General features: G+C 51.2%; 1 protein-coding gene across 2 annotated transcripts in view; it reads left to right on the top strand.

Annotated features, from left to right (window-relative positions):
* ARMH3 (armadillo like helical domain containing 3) overlaps positions 1-26537 on the top strand; it is a 186391-nt gene that overhangs the window by 131730 nt on the left and 28124 nt on the right. For both annotated transcript variants that reach the window (XM_075072788.1, XM_075072787.1), the window contains exon 24: positions 15001-15079. In XM_075072788.1, coding sequence (XP_074928889.1) covers positions 15001-15079 — 79 coding nt within the window. The remainder of the gene's footprint in view (positions 1-15000; positions 15080-26537) is intronic.

The raw sequence follows: 26537 nt of genomic DNA, 5'->3' as shown, positions 1-26537 counted from the left end.
ATTTGAGACTAGCCAGAAATCAAATCCGTGCAGGGGAACCACAGCAAGTTCCAGTCCCAGGTCTGTGTCCTAGCTGCATAATCCTCACATTTGTGCACCCTTTTTACCCCAAAGATCACAGTGCTTTATAGGCTGTGTGCACGTGTATAAAATAACTCAGAACAAACAGCCATTTTGCACTAGTGGCACTGCAGAGCACATTTCACGAGGGGACGGGATGTATAATTTATCCATTTGAAATCTCGTGGGGCTTTTGGTAGCCAAAATATAATTATTCCAACTGGAATGTACCCAGCGCACCTGTATGAAATCTCCCAACTCTCTTGCAAAAGGTGCCTGAGATCTTTAAAGGTGACCTGCAGATGGAAACAGAATTGGCTTTGTGCCCTATAGTGTGTCTTTGTGATGTACATAGGAGTCTGGGAAGATGGATAGATGTTGGGTTTCTTTAAAGAGGGAAAAGGTTTTTCCCCTGTTGACTTGTTACGTTGAAAAGAGCGAGAATGTCACGGCAGTTGAATCTTCAGCAAAGAGGTTTCTGCTCCCAACTGTTTAGTAAATATTTGAGCATGAGGTCCTGTCTACATTAGCAAGATCAGCCAGGGGATGATTCTATCAATTGGGAGAAAATACCCTTTTTCACACACACCAATTCGCTCTGGTCAGTGTTCCTCTGGCTGCTGTTTAGTACAAGTTACCCAGTTCCAAGTTGGGGGGTTGGTTTTAGCTCTGTTATGTTTGGTCCTATCCCACTTCCAGTACTAATAGTTCTCCCGCTGTCCCCCGTGCCCGTCCCTCCAGAGGTGGCCTGTCTGGTCACTTGTCTGCACTCCACTGAGCTGTGACGCTCAGCGTCCCTTCCCCAGCCCTGCAGGAGAGCTCTGTGTAGCTCAAAAGCTGGTCTCTTTCACCAGCAGAAGTTGGTCAAATAGAAGATATTCCCTCCCCCACCTGGTCTCACTAGAGGTCTCATTTGCCATTTAAATCTAACCATGAACAATCCCCGTTCCTGCACTTCAGGCTTATATTTCCCTGTTGTGAAAATGCTGCTCTTTGCCAAGCAGTATCCGACAACTATCAAAATCCATCAGCACAGCAATTAAACCAAATGACTGCACTGGAAGCAGGTTTGGAAGAGCTGGCACATAAAAGGTGCAGTCCAATGAAACAGAAGCTGCTCAATGAGACATCTGTAGGCTGAAAACCTCTGATTTTTTCAAACAAGCGTTTTTTTGCCTCAGTTGACAGTCCCAGCGATGATCATACATGAGGATATGGTTGTGGGGGGCGGAGGGGGCCTACAGAGGAAAATGTATCGGGAGAGGGGTGGTGTAGATTGGAGAGGAAGTGTTGGGGACAGTGCTGCCTGCAAGTTGTGGTGAAATCAGTCCCTAGTCTGGCCTCCTGGTCAAAATGTCGTGTTTGATCTTTACGTGTTCAGCCACATCCAGTTCACACCATCTCTGGGGGAGCTGGGGATTTTGCATATGGTCACAGGTTTATAATCAGTGCATTTCTAGCACTGGGGAGCCAGAGTGCAGCAGTGTGGTGATAATTCTTTTGTTTGGTTCGGTTTCCAAAGTAATCTTTTAACCACAGGTGGGGAACTGTCTGAGCTGAGCAGTCCCAGTGGGGGTAGAAATAAGCTTTCCTCGCTCTGAGATCCCTCATATCTTCCTGGAAAGGAGTGAAGTGGAGCCAAGTTCAGCATAGTCTCTACTGCCTTCCTTAGGACTTCTAGAAAAGGCGAGTGAGACAGCATCACACACATTGTAGCTGTTAATGGGTGTGTACTCCAGGGTGTCCTGAGCCGTGGCTGCCCTCCGTGCAGGACGTCAGGATGTTTTCTTTGTTAATGACATTTAAAATCCCACTTGTCAGCTTGGCCGACGTGTGAAGTCTGCCAGCCGGGCAGTGGAGGGAAAGTCATATTTGGACTTGAGTTCTGGGGCCAGGTCTCTGATGGTTCATTTGGCAGCACAGAATGAAAACAGAGTTGACATGTGAAGTAGTAGGGGAGTTTAGTGTCACAATGGGATAATGCCAAAGCTGTTCTCCTCTGGAGAGCTGGGTCTAAGTCCTCACGTATGCCATGTGAGCAATGATTTAGTGGGGTCTCTTGCACAGTCGGGCATCGCCTGGCATGCTCCAAGGCCAGGCTTGGGCCCACCATGGCTCAGGACAAACTGCATTTGGAAGAGCTCTCCTAGCACCTGCCCACAGCATGCCTGGCACTTGCAGGTGGCGTCCCTCCCCTTTCTTTCACGAGCTCTGAAAACAGGCTGAGAAGCAGTTATTCGGAGAGACGCACCTTGTGAGCACCAGGACGCCCAGAGGAGCAGGAGCTGAATCTTTGATGCCCACAAACAACAAATAAACTATGACAAGCTGGCTGCATAAAACTGTCGTGACCTTGTTTTACTAGCTCATAAACAAAAGTGCTGCAGCAAAAGGCTTCCGCATTCAGATTTAGGGGTTTTTTGGTGTGAGGTGATTAAACTAAGCAGGACTGTGCCTCAGCAGAGTAGACTTTGCTGAGTCCCAATTCCCTCTAGAGTAACCAGAACCTAATCCAAAAATGTTTAATTATCTGAACTGGCTCTTTATGAGGCAACTACAGCCACTTAAAAGTGAATTATTGATAGTGTGTTAACATGTTTTTCTTTAAAAGGAGACAAGGAATGCAATTAGCGCTTCAACACAGCAGCTCCTACAGAGTCTTCTGGGTTTAAGGTTTTGTTTGAGGACAACTTTAAACAACCGCCTCATTTGGATCGCTGATTACTGCTCCCTATTCTATAACCTTGAGAAAGAGAAGTACATGCGTCTTTATTCTTTTTCATGCTGCCCCTCTCTCCTTTGTGTGTGTTAATGAATGGAAGAAGCGTTTTAACTCAGGAAGTTGTCGAGGGTTGTTGACATTTTCCGGCTATCCCGGAGGCTGACTGTTCTCTCTTTACCTAGCTCTCTGCCGTGTTGCTTGGGTCGGGAAGAGACAGGGTCCTTGTCTCTCTGGTGCCTTTCCATGTCGCTCGTTATGCAGGATGAAGCCTCGGAAGCTGGGTGAATATTAATTTTTCAGGCTCTTTACAGAGAGTTCTGGAGAGTGAAGGTCAGTTGCAATGCAGCTGGCTTTCTATAGCAGCCCTGCAAATATTCTGAGCCGTGTGCATGACAACCTACCACAGCTTTGCCCAACTGTGGACAACTCGGGCAACTTGCCAGGAGCCTGCGGCCGTGCTCAACTTTCAGGAAGCTCCTCTGTGGAATGACTGTCAGACACCCTCACTTTTTCATGCAGAGAAGCTGCCTCCGAGGATCCTGTCACTTGATTCGGTTGACTAGTACCAGTGGTGGTAACCAGGGAGATGGGGGCTGCTCTTCAGACCATCCCTGAAGTAGGAGAATTGGATTGATTTGCAGTGGGGATTGTGTAGCCAGCTCTGCTGTGTGCACCTGGGTCGTGTGATGTGAAACCTTGTCCAATAGCAAGTGAGTTTATTGTTCTAAATGGAGCTGGTCGGGAAACCTTTGCTCGCCATGTTCTGTAAAACATGGAAACGCTTCGGAAAATCCTGCCTGGTTTGCTGACTTTTTGTTGTGGAGAAAAAATGGAGGGTAAAAGTTTGGACGATGTTAAAATATCCCGTTTCGACACTGTCAGAGTAATATGCTTCTTTTCTTTTCTTTTCTTTCTTTGGAAATAACGTTTTGTTTAGAAATGTTTCGTTTTCATTTTTATAATGTAACACAATATAAACATTTTTCTGTTGTCGAAACGAAATGCCTTGAGCGCTCTTCAGTGGAAATCTTTTCAGAAATGTCTCTGTGGAGAATTTCAAAAATTGGGGGTTTCGATAAGAAACAAAGCTACATTTGAAATCTGAAAACTCTTTGCAAAATGGAATTTGTCCTGCCCCGTTCTAGTTTTAAATCCTGTCCCTGGAGAGCATCCCGAGTGTATATGAGTCAAATTTCGATCGTCCCCAGATGAAATGTTCAGTTTGTTTTTCCCAAGTGGGTTACATCATTTTCTTTTCTTCAGTATCATAGAGACATTGCCCAGCCTTGGCTCAGTCAAACTGATACATGTCACTGGTCATTAGCATCAGATATCCTGGTCCATGTCGGTGCTTATATGCTGATCAGCTAGCGCGTGTTGGCTGTTAGACAGCAATCACTTCCCATGATATTGGGGAAGTCTTGGAAAATCTGGCCTAGTATTTAAAATAATAATCTGTTCTGTAATGACTCAGACTGGTTTTACCCCAGGAGGCGGCTAATGTTGCCATCCCAAAGTCCAGTGACTCAATCGTCCATTCCAAAGCACAGGAGAGAAGATGGCTAATACAGTTTTTGAAAGCATGTGGAAAATGTTGGCATAGGAAAATGAAGCCCATATGAGGGGAGAGTGCATTTTTAGCAGCCAAGCCGGGGGCAGTGTGATCGTTCTGTGCTGCATTTACAGCATTCCCATCGCAAGTTAGACTAATGTTTTCCGAGCAGGATCTTTGCAGTGCTTTAGTACCTAGTGTAGCAGTTCAGAACCAGTGTTAAATGATCTAGGAAAGCGTGTAGCTGTACATATATGTAATACACGTGCACTCTTATATAATGTCAGTGTGTGCGCAGATTGCCAACAGTGGCGTGGAAATCCCACAGTTTTTGTATTTTCCAAGTATAGGGGGAATTATGGCATGGCCCATACCATTGGGGAGCAACTATTGGCAATTTTTGGCTTTAGTAGTGACCTGAAAGGGTGAAAACTTTATGACGTCCCCATTTCATTCCACTCCCCCCACAAACCTACCTCTCCTAGTGAGCAGCTCCGCCTGCTGGGTGTGCAGTAATAACATTGTTTAAAATATTTTCCTTTGCTGGGCAGACGTCAGTGATGCTGGTTCACAAACAAGAAAATAAGCAAAGTGCCATGTTAATTCCAGCTCCCTCAGAACCACGGGGGAAATCAATTTACAGGCCAAATTCAAGGGCAAAAATGGGTCTGAAAGGGACATTTCAACATTCTCCAGGGGGTGTTGAAAGGGATAGAGAAGAAACAAATCCCTCAAAACAAGCTGGCACTGTAGTTTTGTTAATGCAAGTTTATTATTAAAATGACAATGAATTTTGGGCCAAATCCCAGAATTTCTGTCAGCTGAGGGTCTGGCCTCTATTTTTAGCGTTTGTTAATTATCAAACATGGAGGAAACCTTTTGCCTGGCCTTTTTTCCATCAGTTTTCCTTGTGTTTTTCCTGAATGTTCATTTTATTGACGAAGGCTAAAATGTTCAAAGGTGGCCTGGGTTTTTGGATGTCCAGTGTCAGATGCTTTGGGCTTGAGTTCAGGGTGCTGAGTGCCTGCAAGTTGTCTTGGCTGCAGTTGGAGTTGTGGGTGTTCAACATTTCCAGAAGTGAGATCCAAACTGTTTCCTTTTGGGCATCCCAAAATGGGACCCATACCACCAGATGCTCCTGGCTTAAGTGTGTAGCCGTCTGTAGCAGCTTGGACCTTTACATAATCCATTTCATGCTGTTGACCCTGAAGATCTGATGTTCCTCTCTGGACATTGCAGCTCTGCGGTAATTCCAGCTCCATGGTAAAAACATGGATGCATCTCGTTGAGAGGTCAAAAGCAAACCTCCTGCTCTGCATTCCTGTGGAGAAGTCTGAGGTTTGTTGTTGTGTGCCAGTCTTCACTGCCACTTGCTTCATGTCGTGTGTAATGATGCTTAGGAACCATCTGCAATGTCTGCTTTATTTTGTTCCATTTTTTTATCGACATTTTGTGACTCTGAAACCAGCAGACGGGTAAAATAAGGTCATAGGGGGCTTATTTTCCAGCAGGTCCTTTTGTGGTGCCGCATGTCACTGTCATAGTAATTTTAACACCAAGCCCTTTCTCCAGCGACTTGCATGGCAGAAAAAGTCAGCAAATAACTTAGAATAGTCTCTGTACCTCACCGCTTTCCATTCCAGTGGAAGATGTGCTCCTTTAAGCCTCCTTCAGTAATGTCCACATGCAAGCACAGCAGATGGAAAGTAAATACAGATATAAATGAAAAACCAGAACACAAACCATCACCTCTTTTGCCTTTTGGCTAGAGAGCGCAACCTGCGTGAGACGTGCTAGTCATGTTGTATAGGGCACTCTGGGAAGCTGCTCTGATACCATGGGGATGAGGGCCGGTTGAGACAGGAATTGTTTCCAGTCCCAAATGCAGCATGTAAAAGTCTCCTCCCAACATGTGCCAGCTTTTTTCTCTGTCTTGCCCAGTCCAGCTGAACATCTTAGTTTCTGGTAGAAATTGGAGCAGAGCTGCTGGCCGAGGTGCCCAAAGATCATTCCCGACAATGCCATGGTGCTGAGTGCCCTAGAACAACACAGGGCAGGTAAGGGAGATGTGGGCATGGGGCAGACAGAGGGTATCTTTCTGGCAAAAGGGTGTAAATGGCATGAAGAAGGCCTGAGGGGGTTCAGGGAATACCCATGCAGTGAACTAGGGTGAACCCTTCCGAGTCCTCCACCCCGAGAGCGAAAGAGACGTGTTCATGGCGAGATGGAGATCAGAGCGCTTGCAAATCCTCAGGCTTTCTGACAGGATGTAGCTGTGTGACTTTCCCTGGCAAAGCATCTCTGTGGAAGATTGTCCCTCCCGCCCCCCCTTAGAAATGACCTGCAAGTTTGCATTGATCAGTGACGCTTTGTTTATGCCCCAGGTTTGGCGTTTGATTCCACATTCTGCTCCCCAGGTTGTGGCCTTTGAGCAGCAGAAGTATCACCCAAATGGGTTCCATTAAACAGTCTCTGCAGGTGCTGAGCACCGGCAGGCGAATTTCCATTTGCACTCGTCTGATGAGAAACCACTGCCAGGCTTGCATCAGCTTGTCTCTGCAGGGAATGGCACTGTAAATAACCGGTTCCAGTTTGCGGAGTAGCAGGTAGCGTCTGGGAGGTTAGGATGGGTTTGAGATTTACACGGCTGCGCTGACACAGCCGTAACCAACACCATGAGTGTAATTATCAACTTGGTAAAATATCATTGTGGGGCTGCGTTTCTCTTCCCTCGACTGCGGCTGATTGTTGCTCAGCCACTGAGTGAGTCCAAGCCTCTTCAAAAATCCTTCAATGTGTTAGCCGTTTATGGTTTGCTCATGTTGTTCTGACCATTCATTCACCCAGTCCTGAAAAGGACAGCACCTTCTCTTGGGTCGTGTCACGGGTGCAGTTCGGAGGGGCTCCATGGCAGCCAGTTTCACTGCTGGAGACAGTGGAAGAAATCTCCTTTCTATGACCTAAAGAAAGGGTCTTTTCTCTCACTGGCACCATCTGGGGACTCCACACAATGCCTGGGGGCCGAACCCTGATGGAACAGCACAGTAAGAGTCATCTGCATTCACTTTAAGTGACACAGAGTTTATGGTACATGTTCGGCTGCTTAATTAGCCCAACAGCCTCTTTGATTGCCTCTCCCAGGGAGCTTTACATGGTCCTGGTGGGATGGAGTATAAACTTCTTAAATTTCACTCGTTGCTTGGCGCATTTGGAAGCCGGTGCCTGTGAGCCATATGATATTCAGCAGTAAAAGAAGCCTCCAATGAACTAGGTGTTCTGTTTTTCTTAAAGGTAAATGTCCTGTTCTAAAATGACTAATTAGGCTACTAATGGGGATAACGAGTAATTAAAATGTTTCAGCTTTCACAGGCATGGCAGGTTTTCCAGTGTTTTGAGTCTCGAAAGTTGGAATCTAAACCTGTCATGTGAATTGTGAGGCAGCTGGTGGATGATGATCCAATTTCAGTGGTCGCTATGAATAAATCAATATTTGCCCTCAGTTATTAACTGTTGTCAGCAGAGAGGGAGATGTGGCATTCGACACCTGTGTATGGTATCTGCTGGCAAGCACTGACTTTCTGCGGGCAGTCACCATACGTCACTGGACAAGTGGACTATCCCTGCCCTGTCATTTGCTCCTTACCTGCTGGTTGCTTCAAGAACTAGAGGGTTAAGAAAATAGCCGTTACCAAAAGATTACATCCAGTGATTTCACTGCTGTAAAATACATGGCTGTTGGTGCTGGGGGCATCCTGCTGTTTGCACCAAAGGGGACAAAACTGGCTGGACGCAGGGTGCTTAAGATGCTGAGAGAATCCAGGCCTATCTGGTAAATACCCTGTATTTTTGCCTGCTGGCACATTTGTAAGATTTGTCCAGCCAGGTGTCCAGTTACTGGAGAGGCCAGTGTGGGAACTATTCTGGGAAGGGAGTGGCTGGGTCCTGGGTGAGAGGCTAGCTAGGATCTGGAAGGGACACTTCGGTGCTGGTTGGTTGTGCTAGGTGATTTGAACGCACATAGTAAGGGAGAGGAGCATGCCCCTGACCTTTAGAGAGGCTGCTGGTTGGGCTTACAGGGGGAAGAGATGACATCAGGTATGTGACCTGTGCTTGTATCAAAGCTCACTGCATCTGACCCTTTGAGCCCTCCCCCAAAGGGCATGTCAGTCAGCAGTTTGGGCAGCCGGGACCTGCTGAGCTTCGTGTTTTGCTGCCGAACAGCCAGGAACCAGAAGACAATCTCGAGACTCTGAGGACGGCTCTTGGTGTACGGCACTGATCAGGCAGCACCCATCGAAGGAGCGTTGACCTGCCGAAATCTCTCTCGGCTTTAATTATTGCTTTTAGAAGCAAGGTGTGGAGGGAGTCTTTCCTTTCTTAAGAAAGGCTTTTAACATGGTGATCCCCTGGACGTTACGTCGTTGAGGCAGGATCTCGTCAGAACAACGAATCTCGGGCAGGAAAATGAAGTAAACGAGCAGTGCATTGGCCAGGGAGAGGGCATGTTAGCCCGATTAGTCTCCTATGCTAGATCTGAAATTCTTCTTCCCATGCATTAATAATACTCATGATAACATTTGGCATTTAAGAAGCCTCTGACAATGTTTTCATCGCTTGTTGCTTAATTTAGTAAAGCCATTCACTAAGCCTAATGAAAAATTCTAACGGCCCAAAGGGAAGCTCACTGTGCACAGAGAACCAGAGTCTGTGATTCCTAGGCCGTGGAGGGCACGCGGCTGAGCCTTGCTGACAGGCCTTGTGGAAATCCTGCTGTGGCTAGAATCCTTCCCAGCTGCCATGCGTGGTCCAGGACACCTGGACTAACTGCTGTGACTCTGCTAGAATAGTTCATCTTCTCACCTCTCAGATAGGCCTTAGACAAGAAGCCTAGAGGAAGTGACTTAGGTGAAGGGTGGGACTTTGGCATTTCACTTGGCTTCAATCTCTGGCAATGAACCATGGGAAAGAAAATTAGCTCATCCTTCGAACAAGGCTGGTGTAGCCAATAGTTTCATATCCCACAAGTGAGGAGGTAGAAATGTGCATTGGCGAGAGCCGTGGATCAGGGGAGAAATCCCCACTGCTCTGCATGCTCCCTGTCGCGGAAAGAGCTGGATCAAATGAGGAAAGCTGGAAAGCTGCCAAAGCTCAACTCCCCCCACACCTGCGCTTCTGTCCCCATCTCAATAAATAAATAGGACGTGTGTCTCCACCTAACACGTAGCCTGCCTTCACAATCAGTAAGTCTCGGTGTGGTAGAACTGAACCGGTGTAGCGCGCTTGTTTCTTCTACGAAAAGACAACAGTGCTGAGTCAGATGTTTCCAATGAGCTGAAATATGAGCTCTCTTTTGATTAAAATAGCCCTTTGTCTTGTCTTCTCCCTTGCCGTTTATTTGGGTGGCTAGGAGATGCGCTGTCAAGTCGTGGACTTGGTTAATTGTGGGCTCATTAAATTGAGGGAGCTGAAGAAATCCAACAGCCTGCGCAAAAGTAGCTGCCTGTGATTAAAGCAAAATAGGGAGAAGTTACTCTGCCGTTCCAGATGGTTTGCTTGTATTTAATCTTGCCTGCTTTTTAGAAATGCCCTTGTGACGAAGTGGGAGTGCTCTTAATGTTTTCTCTGAATACTGTGTGAGTGCCTCAGTTTCCCCTATGCATTTCTTAGGTATGTAGGTGGAGGGATCAGGGTGTGTGATTGTTGCAGAGCCCAAGAGGGCCCCTGTGATACTGTCTGCACAGAGAATGGCCAACACTCTGTCTCCTGGCAACTAATGGCCTGGACCTCTCCTCTGCAAAAATGCCAACTGAAGGTGTCGGAGAACAAAGAGATCAGGTGACTTCCTGGCCTGGGAAAGGGACAAAGGCAGAGGAGGGGCTTGAGAGTTTCACTTTGGAGCTGGCTGGGGAAATGGAGGGGAGCCAGACAGACGTGACGGAGGGGGGCTTGTTGTCTGTACCTGCAAGACCTGTCTTGAACTCTGTTCCTGTCGTCCAAATAAACCTTCTGTTTTACTGGCTGGCTAAGAGTCCAAGGTGCAGGGCCCTGACTCCCCTAACTCCTTCACAGCCCCATAGGCGTTTGTTTAAAAACTAAACCTTAATTAAAGGTCAAAGAGAAATGAGGATGGTGTTGAGTTACTTAGGCTTGGGGGAGGGACCATCTTTTTGCTCTGTGTTTGTACCGCATCTGATAGGGTGCCCGGGGGCCTGGTCCCCGGCAGGGACTCCTGGGGGCTGTGGCTATGCAAATAGAAATAACGCTTGGTTGATGTTCTGGTTTTGATGCTAAGCGTCATGCTGTGCACAGTGTGGCCAGAGGTGCCACCAGTGCTGCACAAGACTCACCAATGTTCAGTTGAGTCGACAGAACTTTTGTGGGCATAGATCACACCTGTACAGCCGTGAAGGGGTTAACGCCAGCCAGTTGGGGGTGATGCTAGGAGCATTTCACAGTCTCTGAATGCTGAGTAGATTGGGACCCTGGCCGATGGGCGCTGCAATGGGGTAAGAGAAAGATGAGCTGGTGATGCTGCTTTTGTGCGTGGAACAGCTCTGGCTGCAGATTACCGCTCTGTACCCAGCACCTGGTATTTGACATGCCTTGGACTGGGAACAACAAGGGCTTGACAAATGGGCTGAACGGAGGCCAGTATTGCTGACTTGCTAACAGGCCTCCTGCTCCTTCCCGTGGCCCCCTGCCAGCCCCTCGGAAACGCTTCAATTTCTGAGCAGGGAGAGCCCCTGTGTCAGCAATCAGCAATGAAATTCCTGGCCACATTTCAGCATCACTGCCCCTTTTACCTGCCTCTCTTCGCTCCATTTTGCACCCAGACCCCCTGGTTGTTGCGCCAGCATAGTGGTCAGGGAACACAGCTGGGTCTCACATCCCTTGATGACAACCCTGCGATGGCATTTAGCCATCTGCCCCTGCTAGGAGGCTGCGTGCGGCATTTCACTATACGTTTCTTCCTGATGCAGCACTCATTGCCTCTGGCTATGTTCTCCCCATGGGCCCAGGCCGGACACAGCAGAAAAAGCGTTCTCCAGTGATGAGGCACTGAGACGTGAAGGATTTTGGCTAACGTTTCCGGAAGCGTCAAGTGATTCAAGAGGCTAAGTTCCACTGGCTTTCAATGAGACTTAGGCTCCGAAGTCACTTCTGAAAAGTTTATCCTTAGCCCCTGCGTGCTTCCCCACCCTGGCTTTCAGTCAATAAGCTCTGCAGCACAGATGGTGTCCATCTGCTGATCCTGCTTTCGGAAGGAAACATGAACTTGTCTGTTGGGTTCTGGGTGCTCGCGTGATCCCCAAGTGCCTTTCTCTGCTCGAAATTCTGCACAGAGCAGGTCTGAGATCCGAGGTAGCTGTGATAATGGACTTGACTAGTCAGTGGGCAAGGGCCCTCCTAGGTAGGAGGAAGAGATCAGTGCTGCTTATTCTGAGCCCCTCTTCACCTCTCTCTTCCGGGTGTTCCCTCGCTGCATTCGGCCTTACCCCAAAGGCAAGGTCAGCTGGGATCCAGTCTTGCATGGCTGGGCCCTCATTTCACCCTCTGCTCTCGCCAGCTGGAGGCAGCGGCCACTGCGCTGTAGATCAGGCAGGGCATGTGGTGCTGGCGGAGAAGAGGCATCTCCTCCATGGAGTGGTTGAGTGCTACAGACCCTGGAGAACGGCATCCTTGGGTTGCTCTGAAGTCTGCCTGATAAATAGCAACAACCCCCTGCCACCCTCCCCGGGTGCGTGCAGTGTGGGAATAGGTAAGTGTGCACAGCGTCAGAAGCTGGACTGGGGATCGAAACGTTCCCTCTTGCAGTCAGAGCTTCACGGTTTCCTCACTGTTCAGATGTGCCGAGGAGCTCGCCAACTCCTCACGAATACCGGGTGCAGCTTTCTCTCTCTGAGATCTTTCAAAATAGCTCTGGGCACCTCAAAGTACTGGGTCCTGACCGATACCCCTGTGATCAGTGCTACCACCGGGAGAAATTATCCCAGCCCCCAAAGCAGGGAGCTGTATGGGGGCAACTCAAACCAAGAGAGTGGAATTGTGCACATGAGGGGAGCTTGTGCAAAGAGCTGCTCTTCTCCCTATGGTGCTTGGCTGCGGCAGCCTGTGGACTGGCTGCTTTGCCAAGTGAAATTCCAGCTGGTAATGACACGTACGGCAGCTCTGAGGTGCATCCCAGGGCAGCTGATGGCTCCTAGTTTCACGTCTATACGGCAGAAGTTTTGAGGGGTGAAACACAGAGAGGTTTCCGAGTTACCTCTCCTTGGATGGAGAAAGGAATTCTGCGTAGCAGGGCTTTCTGAGAGGCTTGCAGTAGCCCTGGTATTAGGATGGTGGTGAAGCAGGGATTGGGGGTCCCAGGCAGGGGGTGTCTGCACATCATGGAGCCCAGCTCCCATGTGCTGCGCAGAGTAGCGGCTGCAGAGTGGGTCTGTTCCCATGGAGCAGCCCGGGCTGGGCAGGGATTCCCAGGAGCTGTGCTGTGTCCGCAGGTGTGGTGCTGGGGACCTAGAGAAGAACCCGGAGAGGCAGGGCCAGGATTTCAGCCTGCACTGGTCTCACTCCTCTGTCCTGAGGAAGGCAGCACTGCAACAGAGCATGCTGGGAACGGTTTTGTCACGGAAGTGGGACAGCGCAAGGAGTTTCATTAAAGAAACGAAACAGCTGAACGTGCCCATGCTCCCCAGCGTCTCCTCTGGCCCGGAGGGTGTGTGCTTTAATTAAAGGCTTTCCAAACCCGGATTCAAACCGAAGCCAGTTCCCCAGGGCGAATGGCGGCTGTGATTGCAGGTACCTCTGCACGAGCTCGGAGCTGAGCAGGGATCAAGCAACGGTTCATTGTGAAGTGCTTCACAGCAGTGGGTACAAGTGACTGCTCAGTCTGTTCCTTAACAAATGCTGGAGCACCTGAGTGCACCGAGTCCCACTGAGCTGCTAACCCTTGTGGGGGGAGTTGTGCGTCTTTTCTTCTGTTCCTGTAGGGTAGCCGTTAGGGGTGTAAACGTTACTCCAGCCAGGCATGAAACAGACAGCTTAAAAGCCACAGCTGTTAGGAGCCCTGGCTACCGGAGAGTGAGGTTATCACTCACTGATGCTTCTGTCATGCAGGTGAAATGGGAAAAGATAGGGCCCTTCACCACCAGCCTCCGGACTCCCTTCCTTCCTGGAGGGGCGATCAGCTGCCTGGCTGGCAACCTTCCACGCTTGCATTATCCGGTGTCATGAGAGTGGTGGCAGGGTCTCTGCATATCAGAGCGGTGGGCTCTGTCTCCACATTGATTGCCTCCTGTGTGTGAGCTGGAGACCTCGCACCAGTTGGCATAGGGTCACTGGGAATGTTACAGGAGTAAGGAGATGGCAGAGTCAATCCTGCTTTCAGGTTTTCCTGCCTCTGTTGTTTGTTTGTCTGCCATGTGAGCACTTGAAGATGCTCCCAGGCAACCTCTCTCCCCACTGCCTCTGCTTGGCACCTTGCAATCTCAGCAGTCCCTGAGCCCAGTCGCCACCTCTTAGCAGCGAACAGGACTTCTGGGGCCTGCAGGAGGACCAGAAGGAGGAGACCCCATTAGACCGTGCAGGTGGGAGACTGAGTGGATTTTCATGCTGATTTCATAGAGTCATAGAATATCTGGGTTGGAAGGATCATCAAGAGGTATCTAGTCCAACCCCAACTACTGCAATTTGCATGAGACAGAAAGCCCTGTTTACTGGCACAGCATAACAGGGCTGGGCAAGCTTCCTCCAGGCCAGTATCACAGTGCACCTTAGTTCTGAGCCGCAGCGAAGGCCGTTGCGTTCCTGAGCTCCGCCTGGCACAGGGCGTTGGCCAAGTGTCAGTTGCCACTGGTGCCATCCCGGCTGTTTCACGGTAGAGACTCGGTTTAGCGTTTGTCCTGCCAGCGGCACCTTGGAGAGCCTGATGGGAGGTCAAGAGGAAATCTCCAGCCGTGGCTGCTGTGATCAGTTTTAGATTGCATTGAGGATTCCCCAGCCCCTACCCCTGCTGCCCACCCGGAGCCTGGGGTTGGGACCTTCTGCTGGTGAAGTGAATGAGACGAGAGACGAGCCGCGCAGCTGCTCTGCTGGGCTCTGACACGTTGCTCCGAAGGGAGGGCCCAGTCCGTCTGAAGCCTTTGGGTGGGAGGGAGTGCAGGGTTGTGGCTGGAATGACCAGTGCGCAGAGGTAAGTGGGAACAGCATCAATGCAGACAGTGGAGTCACGTGGAACGAGATGTCATGTGATACCAGGCTTGAAAAGTGCCTCATTGGCTGGGGGGAGGGATCTGTCCGAGCAGGGCATGGTTGTGATCCCCACCTTGGTTTTCTGCCCACTAGGTGCAGAGTGAATTGCAGCCTGCCCTGGTGCGGCGATGACTCCCTGCCCAGGCAGCTGGGAGTGCAGCCCCAGGCACAACACGTGGGTCCAAGCACCCGCGCTTAGGGCAGGTGCCGTGTTTGACAGAGTCACCAGGGCCTGGCAGCACGTCGCAGCCGGGCAGAGGAGGCTGAGCAGTGTGTGGGGCTCGGGGGGGTACGCATGTGAGGGGAGAGGGCCTTTTGAAGACCCCTCCCCCGCCCCCCCCATGCACTGGCTCGTATTGCCAGAGAGAATCCCCTCCCCTGGAATCTATTCCTAATAGCCTTCCTCCTTCTCTTTCAGAGCCATCGTCAACCACTTCAACCCAAAGATCGAGTCTTACGCTGCAGTGAATCACATATCTCAGCTCTCGGAGGAGCAGGTAAGCCGCACACCTGATGGCCCTTTTTCATTGCTGCGGTGTGGCGTTCAGGTGATTCCCGCAAGCATGTTGCCCTGAGCAGTGTCAGCTGGAGTGTTAATGTCCAGGCTTGTCAGTCTGGCTAGGCTGGTAACGCAGCAGCAGCGTCCGTTGTGGCGGCAGCCTTGGGCTGCTCTGTACTCAGGGAAGGGCCAAGCTCACTTTCCCAAGACTGTCTGCAGATCACGGCTGCCTGGTCCATGCAGAAGGGAGAGCAGGTGGGGAAAAAGATGGGGTCACGTTGGCAAGTGCGGTGGGCGGCCCTTGGTAGTTCTGGTATTTGGAAATGTGCAGTGGGATCTTGGCAATGGCTCTACCTGCTAATTAGAGAAACGCTGAATGCAGCTTAATTTGAGCCGCTGTTGGGCTCATTAGAACATATGCTGCAGTTGGTAGAGATTTTCCAGGATAATTTAATTCACAATGCCCTGAACAGCTATTCTGTGGTAGAGTTTTAAACAGGAAGGTTTTCGTCAGGAGGGCTGATTGTTAGGGGCTTTTCCCTGTATTCTAGTCTGATTTCTTTTCCTCCTGTCCAGCCTGAATTGCGTAAGTGTGGAAATGGGGCCTCCCGAGGGCAGGGTGATGCTCACAGCCTCAGGAAGGGAAGAGGTGGCCTATTTTCTGGGATAAAATATTCAGGCTCTTTTGAAGCACTGCTGGGAGAAGCATTGAGGGCTGTGCGGGAGGAGGTGCTGCAGTGGCGCTCACCAGGTGCCAGTGCTCTGGTATCCTGCGCTGGGCCTGTCAGAGCAGAGACTTGGGTTGTGCTGGACTGGCATGGGACCTAGTGAAGCCCTCTTCACTAGCAGCGCTCTCAGGATATGAACCCATGGCTTGGTCTGGAAAAGGCCCTGACCGCTAGCCCTGTTCTTCCCATCCTCCCTCCCTCTCTCCTCTTGGGATGCTTCGCCTGGAGCCTGAGGCTCACCCCCTCTCAGCTGTCCTTTCAGCAGCACCCAGTGCTCAGGAAGCCAGGCCCTGCTGCCTTTCACTCTCTCCTTGCTTGCACTAATCTACAGCCTCTGCAGCGTCTAATTTCCACGCGTTGCTCTGCTGCTCAGAATCCCATGCTCAGTAGCGTATTCTGTGATGTTTCATGCTCTGTCTTCCCCTTCACTTTCTGTACATCATCCAATGCCAAAAAGGCGGGAGGGAGGGGGGCTTGGATGGGGGAGGCGTCTATGCCGTGCTTGGGTTCGTCTGAAAAAGGAAGGGCACTTTTTGCTGTCAGCACAGTGTAGCGCTCCTCCACCAGCAGATCAGGGAGGTCACGCTGAATTCTTTCTTCTTCGTACACTGTGCTTTAAATACAATCTGCAGCAGCAGGCAGCTAATGAAATCAGTTCTGACGTGCTGGGAATTTTGAGGGAGACGATTAGGAAGCAGAAAGCCAGTGTGAGTTCTTTTGGTCAAAGTTTAGCTTCCCCCGAAGCAGTGAAAGCATCAAGGAAAAGCAAAAGAATTCCAAGCCCTGGTGAGCTGCACGGGAGGTGGAAACATCACGGTGGTGAGAGGCCATGAACACTGATGAGTGTGGGGCGGGGCCCCTACTGTGCAATTTACTGCACCAGATGATTGCATAAAAGCCAGAATGTCAGACTCATTTGGGGGAGGGGGCAAATTCCCCTCTTAAGTGGAGTCCATGAGCTGGGGTATATATCGAGGCCCACACACTCCCTTCAATCTGCAGCCATCTCCCATGGATGGTGGGTGGGAGCTGCGCAGGCATCAAGGATAGAATCTGACTTTTCTGTAGTAACCGAACTCCCAGTAATCGTTGGGTGTTTGTTCAGTACTTTGGTGCATTCAACATCATTCAGTCGGGAAGTCAGCTCCTTGTTAGGGCTGCTGCAATTTCAACCTTTAGTTTCTCTTCTTTCTCCATCCTCCTTTCTTTGCATTTCTCTCTCTCCTTCCTTTGTTTCCTGCTGCAACTCCAAATTGCTCCCCCTCTGCATCCAGTCAGACAATCAGCAGTGAAATGTTTAATGCTGACATTTAAAGCACAGTTTAGAGTCAACGTGCACAGGTTAATTTGGAGCCTGGGTCACTCCAGCCCTGAGCTCTCATTCCAGGCTGTGTCTTGTAGACTCGCAGGGTCGCTCTGCAGAGGTTCAGCTCAGTCCACATTTTGACGCTGGCTTTCACAACCACGAGGGCTAGAAACATTTTCTGAAATGAAAGCTTGGATTTTGCAGCATGCGCGTGTCTGTCTCTGCTCCTGGTGGGCTCTCCTTTGTTCTGGCACCCGTGTCCCTCCCACAGTGTAAGGGGACATGGACTTGCCACGACTCTTATCCCACTGCAGTTCTCCTGATCGCCCCACCTCGGGGGCTTCTCCTGGGACCCGAGAGAGATTCGCTTCCCCTTTGCATGTCCTGGGGGAGTTTTATTTCTTATGTTTGCTTCGTTAATGTCCTTAAAAGTATCTAAGTAATTGGCTGAAATAGGTTTTGCTGGGTCTTGTTCTTTCCACAAGTCTAGTGAAGGCTTTATTAGGTTGTTAATCACTAATGTCCATTTCTCACCATTCTCGGTCTGCCGTTTAAGTGCTCTCTCTTCTTGTTTACTGATGAGCATTCATGTTACCATGCAGCAGACTCACTGCATCTTATTTTATTTGCAAAAGCCGCCAACTTTGTACTCAACAGAAGCCATTAGACCAGCACTGGGCCCAGTGGCTGAGAAAACCAGCAAGGACATGATCACCCAGGAAGCGCTCCAGGGTAACCAGCTACAGCCAGGCAGAACAACTGCGCAGTTTTGTCTGACCCGATCTGTGGAGAGCGTCACACAGCTGGCCTTTATCGCCAAAATACCAGGTGCATATCAGCTGCACTCTGGCTGGACTGGGTGTCTTGCTAACACTGTTCTTGAAGCTGCTCAGGTGAGGGGAGAGGGAGACCGAAGTATTGAACTCTCCTGGGTACCGAAATGCCCCCGCTCCCTCTCAGGACATGTGTGTCTCATACCAGTCTACTAGAAAATTCGGACAGGAAACTGCAAGTTCAGATCTCAGTTTCTTGTACCATTCCCACTGTAATCATCACTGCGGGGGTTTTAAACTGTGTCCTACAGGGAGGGCAGAAGTGCAGACAGACACTCAGAGCTGACAGCTACTTGTGGTCCTAAGCAGCTGTATCATTTTGTAAGGGACGGTGCCCCTTCCCTGTCTTCACTACAGAAGAGACACCAGGGAATGCAGGTCTGGAATACAAGGCCTGTTATATGCATATCGGGTTGAGAAAACAGACTGCTGGGAACACCTGTGTGGCATGCATCAGCCTGATAATTGCAGGGAAGGAGGGCTAGCAACCAGAACAGATTGTGACTGAAGAGCAAACCTACTGCATCAGCTTTGAAAGCATGGCAAGTGAGGGCACCACTTGGCTCATTCCGCAGCATAACAAGCGTATAATTCAGTGAGCTGCAATCCAGCTTCCATTTGGATAATCTCAGAAGGCCATTTTTCCTCTGGCTCAAATCATGCTCCAGCTGTTCTCTCTCCCCCCACCCCCACCCCCTAATTCCTGCATGTAATTGGCCCTCTGTTAGCAGACAGGGGCTGAGGGACTAATCCAAAGTACAGCTCAGGGAGCTACCACCACTGACTTCGACAGAAAGCCACAAGACCGCGCGATCAGTGTGAGATGCCCTGAGCTGTGCTACCGGTGGGAGCCATTGTTACTATGGTTTAGTCCATTTGCTTTGCTTCCCACACTAGGGAAAAACTCCAAGCCATTATAGTAAGCTGGGTCCCATCATAGCAACGCCTTGCAGTGGCACTGGAGCCAGGGGTCTGTTGGCGTACATGTGTGTTTGATTGGCTGATGGCTTTAAAACACCCCAAGGATTAAACAAGTTCTGTGAGTGCTGAGTATCATTAGAATCTCATCATAACGTCCCACGTTAACATAGCACCTTGGGGAAGCTCTTTAAACACGATATGTGCAAGGACCAGATTGCTCCTGAAATGCAGCCACCCCTGGGGCAAAACCCAGCTCTTAGATCTGTAATGTCCATGCAGGAGAGGCAGGAATGTTGGGTTTTATGGTGTCGTAAACACCCACACATGAATTGCTTGAAAGGCAACTGATCACTGCAGTGTGAAGGGCTGAGCCATCCGTGCTGAGATCTGAATCCATGGTTCCAGGGACTCAGTGTAGTTCAGATGGTCCTGCAAACCCATCATGACTGGCAGTGATGGATCTGGCTGATAAGGTGGCTTTGCAGTTTGTTAAATTGCCCCCTGACCCCAACGTTTTGTAGCGTACACTGGGAATGACATAGCTGAGCAATGCCCTTGGACAGTTTTAAAGCAGTGAGGCAGGGCTGCCTGTATCCGGGCAGAATTCAGGCAGAAATGAGTGCAAACCGGAGTTAAGCTGCAGAGCAATCACTTAGTGCTGTTTAGAGCCTTTCATTAGGCTAATGCATTGAATGCAATTAAACAAGCCTCCCTGGAGCAGAGTGAAAGGAGCAGCTGAGCCGTGCCAGAAGGCCAAGGGAAAGGCTCTGTTGTCAGAAGTATCTGTTGAAGGATGGGGAGATCTGACCTGTCCCATCCCAGCAGTCTCAGCAAAAAATGGAAGACCCCCCCCACAAGCCCTCCCCTGTCCTGGGGGTTCCATACAGCCAGTCTGCATGTGGCAGTGTCAGCTTGATGGGTGGCACCTCCCAGAAGGGTGCACCCCATTCCCTGTGCCTGAGAGTCTGTGAGCTGCTCGGTCACTTCACCCCATTCTCCACCCTAGGAAGGCGGGGGGGAGGGGAGAGGCCTTGCTGTGTTTCCTGAAGGACCTAGGATCTGTCTCCTGGCAGACTGGAGGCAGGTGGTGAGCTCAGAGCCCCTTGCTAAGAATGCCCTGCTCCTAGCCCTTCCCCGTTGCAAGCTGACGGCTGGTAACTCAGCACTGCAGAGGACAGCTGCTGCTGCATGGTCACACAAAGAGGAGCATATCACAGAGAACCAGGACCAAGCTCTAGGGTTTTATAGTCAATGCCATCACTTCACTCAGCCACCGGCAGGCAGTTGGTGCCAGTGTCAGGGCACAGAGGTGGTGGCTGAAGTAGCGTTTCTTGCCCACAGTGAGCAGCCCACCTCGCCGGGCACTAACTGCGCTTGCCGGGGCTTTGAAGGCATCGCTCCATGCAGAGTGCAATGTACCGTCTCCCTCCAAGTGGGGAAAGCCTGGTAACCATGGCAACATTTGCGTCCGAAAGGGAAGGCTGCGACCTTCTTGCCGTGTGCCAGGAAGCACACGGTACCTGCTGCTGCCTGAGAGCCCAGGCGCCGCGGGATCCAACAGGACACCTAGCATGTACAGCTTGGCAATAGGCAGCCCCATCAAGGGAGGGGCTGATGCAACTTCTGCTGCTTCTTCCATTTGCTTTCCACAGCCCCCACGTGTGCCTCAGTGTCTGCTGAGTACTGGGTACGTCATTCCACCCCCCTGCAGGGCCAGACGAGATGGGGTTCAGCAGCATCCTGAGCAGCCCATCCCTCCTCGCTGACTCCATTCCCCCCCATACCCACGAGCCCTGAATCACACCCTGAACAAGAGGGCTGATGAGACAGGACCCTGCAGAAACCTGCAGGAGAGCACTCGGGGCAATTGGCCAGCCCTTCAGGAGCTTTGTGATGCTCGTGTCCTGTCCGGACGTGTGGCAGGAACAGAGTCAGTTCCGATATTGCACTCGGAACAAGCTCAGCTCAGAAAATTTACGATCAACAGTTCCCAGGTCCTTGGTAAATTCTTAAAATCTTTATTTTCTATTTCAGACCTAGTTAAGAGTGGAAACGGTGTAGCAGAGAGCAGGGCTTGGGCATCAGTGTTCCCGAATTGTCTTTCCAGTGGTTACTGAGTTGCTGTGTAATCTTGAACAGATCCATAAGAACGGCCATTCTGGGTCAGACCAAAGTTCTATCTAGCCCAGTATCCTGTCCACTGACAGTGCCCAATGCCAGGTGCCCCAGAGGGAATGAACAGAACAGGGATTCACCAAGTGATGGATCACCCAGTCCCAGTATCTGGCAGGCGACATGGGATCCATCACTCGGTGAATCCCTGTTCTGTTCTGTCAGAGGTTCAGGGACACCCAGAGCCTGGGGCTGCATCCTTGAATATCTTCGGTAATAGCCATTGATGGGCCTGTCCTCTGTGAACTTATCTCGTTCTTTTTTGAACCCTGTGTGATGGAGTAGGGGCTGTCGGTGTGGGGAATGGGAGAGCAGGGGATGTCTTTAGGTGAGGGACAGGATCTTTAAGCCTGTAACCTGAGCGAGGCAGGGGGAAGGGGGTCAGCACCTATGCCCAGGGAGCGGGACAAAGGACCCAGCCGGCTGGAGGAGGGGCAGGTCAGTTTGGGTTTGGGGCTGTGAGGGCAGAATTCAGGGTATCCTAGCTAGGATCCAAGCCCCCTGAAAGCCCAGAAGGACTGGATGGAGGGGTCCTGACTGTGCCTGCAAGCTCTGCTGTAACCTGTGTTCCTGTTGTCCAATAAACCAGAGAGAGTTTGTGATCCTGCGTGTCTATCGGCAGTTGCCCGCGGAATGCAGATGCCTATAGAGCTGACTACGGCTCACCTTGTAACCTGTTGGGGTCTAATGCGAGTTGACTCGACGGCCTGCACCGTATCTGGCACTCGATAAGGGAAGCAGCCGGCCGCTTCTCCAGTTCGGCTGCCCCTGGTGGCAGTCGGGCGATGCAGCTACTGCGGCGGATGGGAGGCAAGCAGTGTGGTGCCCTTTGGGGCGTAGGATCGCGAGAGATAGCACTTGCATCTCTCCAGCCGTAGACCCTGGGAGGACCACCTTGCCGTGGCCGCTGGGAGAAGGTTATAACAGAAGTCTCTACTTGAACACGACGATCCAAAGGCGGGTAACCGTAAAGGCCTGAGATAGTGTCAGGTGGGGATGGCTGAAGTATCTTACTGGGCCTGTGTACAAGAGTGGGGAACACGACTTGCGCCTGAAATTCTGGCCGGTCAACAGCACAAGGTGGGGTGATCAGAAGTACGGCTCTGCCGCCCAAATCCAAAAATGCAAGATCAGCCTTTATTGGGTATGGCGGGGTATTATCGAAGGTTCGTAGCTCCCATTATTAATGGCCGTAGCCGTCCCATCACTGAGCTGTGCAAGACGAGGAAGCCCAAGACATAGGTGGTCTGGAACCGAGCAGGGTGCCCACGGAGGACTTTCTCGGGCGCTTGTGTGAAGGAGGAATCTGGTTAGTTGCACCCATTCTGGCGAAGCAGATTTCTGACAACCCTGTTATAGATGTTGCAGCGCGATGTGGGGAAGATAAGATTGCCTCAGAACAGGGACTGGGGCGGTTATGGTTATGCAAGGAGGAGAAAAGGGGGAAGAGACACCTTCAAGTCCATGTACGTGAGCAAGAAGCTGCCACCGGCCCGGGAGCAAAACTACGCGGCCATCGAGAAGGAAGTGCTGGCCATGGTGTGGGCCCTTAAGAGCTAGAGCCATATCTCTTTGGGCGACACTTCACCGTGTAACACCGACACTCTCCCTGACTGGCGCACCAACGATGAAAGGAGCCAACGCCAAGGCTCCCCTGAGGTGGAGCCTGCCTCCTGCAGAGCTATATGAACATGGATGGTCCATTGAAGGGAAGTGCAACCTGATAGCGGACGTCGTTGGTCCCGGAGAGGGTCCCTCGAACTTCCCCAGGGTCACTGGGCAAGAGGGACCCCCGCTCAGTTCAGTTCCGAGGGGGAGAGATGTGATGGAGTAGAGGGCTGTACGGTGTGGGGGAATGTGAGAGACGCAGAGGTGATGTCTTTAGGTGTGGGACAGGATCTTTAAGCGCTGTACCTGAGCGCAGGCAAGGGGGAGGGGGTCAGACACCTAATTGCAGGGAGCGGGACAAAGGTATCGGCCGGGCGTTGGAGTGGGCCGGAGGAGGAGAGGCAGGACAGTTTGGGTTTGGGCTATGGGGCGGAATTCAGGGTATCCTAGCTGGGATCCAAGCACCCTGAACCCCCAGAAGGACCCAGTGGAGGGGTCCTGACTGTGCCTGCAAGCTCTGCTGTAACCTGTGTTCCTGTTGTCCAATAAACCTTCTGTTTTACTGGTTGGCTAAAAGTCACTGTGGGGTCCAGGAAGAGGGGTGCAGGGCCGGACTCCCCCAGACTCCGTGACACCCTGTTATAGTCTTGGCCTTCACAACATCCTCTGGCAACAAGTTCCACAGATTGATTGTGCGTTGTGTGAAGAAATACTTTCTTTTGTTTGTTTTAATCCTGCTGCCTATCAATTTCACTGGGTGACTCCTGGTTCTTGTGTCACTAGGCTGCCTTGTGGCCTGTGTTTCCCCATCTGTAAATGGGGCGAGGGTGTTTGTAAAGCACTTTAAGCCCTTTGGCTGAAGGATGTGGTGCCAGTACAAAGCAGAATCCTGCCAGCCTCACAGTTACTCATCTGTGTAGGCTGGAGAGCTTGTCCGAGGGTCGCTGCTGAACTACCAGAGCCACCTGCGTTTGTAAAGTTTAAATTACAACTTTCCACAACTGAGATGAGAGGAGAAGCTGTCACTGGCCATGTGAGCGCTTGGCTCAGTTTGCATTTTGTAAAACTTGAGATTCGCTTTTTAAAGAAATCCCTCAGGAAGCCTGGGGAGCAAATAGACGTGGGGTGGTTGCCAGGCATATAATTCGTGCAGGAGCTGTGCAGACTTCCCCTGCGTGGCTGTGTCAGTGTGAGCTCATTACACAGCACCCTCTGTCGCTCCAGGCATGTGTATGCCCGGCCGGCTCTCCACTGCCTGCCTGGGATTCTGATCAGAGATGGCCTGGATGCTGGGGCGGAGTGTGTGTGTGTGTACAAGGCTCAGATCACGCCCTTCTGTGCACTTGCCCCGTCGGACTGGCATTGGATGCTGCTCTTTCGACATGGGCCAGGATCTCTGGAGCCCGTGGCACCACTGAGGTTTGGGATTTTTCATCGTCTTACAATGCATATTTTTGCAGCAGGAGAGTGGCTTCGCCTAGCCCATGAGGCCTGAGACTGATTTATTTAAAGAAAGCAGAGCCCGAACACACCGCTTCACTGCAGTAGTCGTCCCTGTGCTGTCACCTTCCACCCACGCTGTCCCCCAGCCCAGCTCCGTTCACGCATCTGGTTCTTCCCCAGTGCTCCATTGGCACCCCCCTCCTTTAATGCAGAGCTTCTCCCTTTTCCGAGCCTGGGTTGGCCTCTGGGTCCCTGTTCCTCTACCTCATGGACTGTCTCTGCTCCCAGACCTGGCTGATGGATTCTGCACTGACCCTTGTGCAGCCGGGCGAGGTTGGGGCTTGTCTGTGCTGTGAATTCGAGCACACCCCACTGAATGGGGACCAGGCAGCAGTCTCGCCCCAGGTCCAGTCCGCAGGCTTGGGGTTTGCAGTGAAGTGGGCCAACGGATCTCCATTCTGGCATGTCTCTGTGGGTCCGGAACCACCAGTTCACACACAGTGGAGCCTTTCTAGCTAGGGTCCCAAAGCTCACCTGGCAGAAGCTCTGAAATGAGAGGCTTCAAGCTGTCTAGAAAGACATTCCCTGTGCAGGTGGCAGGTTTCGGGTGCCCCAACCATCAGCCCAGCCCCACTTCCCAGAGGGAAGGCGAGTAGCAGAACCGAGGGGCAGGGGCTGTGTGACATACCGTAGAGGTCTTCAGCTTACATTATAACCTTTGGCACGTTCTTAGCCTTTTACCAGCAACCCCTGCCTGTCTGCTAGCAATGCAGTGACAGCCGCCTGCAGTGCCTACTGCTCCTTGGGGAGACGCCCGCCTGCCTTTTGAGGGCTGTCCTCTCTGCCCTCCCTTGCTGGGAGTGTACCGTAATGCCGGCTAGCTGCATTCCCCTGCCTTCCTCCAGTCATATTTTTTCCTCACCCTCCTAGGCCTCTTGTAGGATCTTCTACCCTGAGCTGCATCCATTTTCCTAAGTGACAAACTAGGTCATTGCTCTGATTTGAGTGGGAACCAAATGGAGCTTTGCAGTCGCCGTGCAGAGAGAACAAATGCTGGTGATGCAGAAAGGTGCAGTGTCTGCAGGGAAACCAAATGAAATTACCGTGCGGAGCTGGGCTCAGTTGGAGGCTTTGCTTTTGACTCTCAAGCACTTGGCATTTGAATGTCGAGCAGTTAAGTTCAAATGTAGCCAGCAAGGACTGTCAGCATCAGGGAGCTCAAAGGGAAACCTCAGACTGGAGTAGAAAGGGAATGTAGCCTTCCCGCCTGCTGTGCTGAGCCGTGTCCCCACTCCTCCCTTTGCCGGAGATCCGGGGCAGGCAGCAGGAATGCTGAGTAACTGAACGGCAGTCACTCCAAGCCAGCATGCGGGGAGCTGGATCCGCAGAAGGCAGGGCTGCACCCACCAAATCCCAGTGTCTACAAGTCACCTCCGTTCCTGTAGGCAGGGTGAGCTCTGCAGCCTCATGCGATCTCCATTGGCTCAGGGAAGCTTCTGGAGAACGAAACACTGCTAGCAGCATGTGTCGCCCCATCTGGCTTGTGGCTGGTGCCAAATCAACCCCGCTGCAAGGATATGAATCCTGAACAAGGTGTTCGTGTTTACCTGGCTGCCTGTTTTTATAAACACCCTTTTATCTGTACATAAATCACTGACTTCAGTTCAATACTAATGACTGTAGGAGAGGGGGACTGCCAGTAGGGAGATCTGTATCTGAGACCTTCGGTAATGCTGCTGATGGTGCTCGCTAACCAGCTGATGGGAGGCACTGAAGGGTTCCAGAATAGGGTGTGACCTCAGTGGTAAAACAGCACCGGAGTCCTGTCCACATGCCAGCCTCCATCAGTGCTACCCCCTTTGGAGCTGCATCGTGGTGATTACAGCTAGGAAACTTGCTTCCCTAGGTGCAACTTGTGTCTCTCCTGTGGCTGCACAAGGCAGAGATCAGGTGGGGAAACCTCCTGCAGGAAGAGCATGGGCTTCAGAGAGCCCCACGCCCACCCTGAATGCATTCTGAGCAACCGACTCCCCCTGGGAGACTGACAGTGGTGGTTTCCAGTAGCACCCACAACACTTCTAGGGGCGCAGAGCTGGGAACTTCTAACTCTTACTAAATGCAACCCCCAAACAATGAATCATGGTTGAAATTTGTCTGTGCGCAAAGCCCAGGATATCCCCCTAAATGTTCCCACAACTGCTGTAATTCAGTTCCCATGTGAGTATTTTTAGAGCTTCTGAGCTTTGGGGTTTATTCATTTAATATTTTAATGTTTATTTTAAACAGTTTGGGGATTTTGTCCCAAAAATTGGGGGATAGGGAGGGGGGCTTTCTCTCTCTATGTAGTGTAATGAGTGTCACGGAGTCTGGCCCTGCACCCCTCTTCCTGGGACCCACAGTGACTTTTATCCAGCCAGTAAAACAGAAGGTTTATTGGACAGCAGG

The sequence above is a fragment of the Chelonoidis abingdonii genome, chromosome 16, assembly GCF_003597395.2.
Source record: "Chelonoidis abingdonii isolate Lonesome George chromosome 16, CheloAbing_2.0, whole genome shotgun sequence".
NCBI classification, from domain to species: Eukaryota; Metazoa; Chordata; order Testudines; family Testudinidae; genus Chelonoidis; species Chelonoidis abingdonii.
The sequence above is the reverse complement of the archived record's forward strand: the minus strand, read 5'-3'. Positions and strand labels throughout refer to the sequence as shown.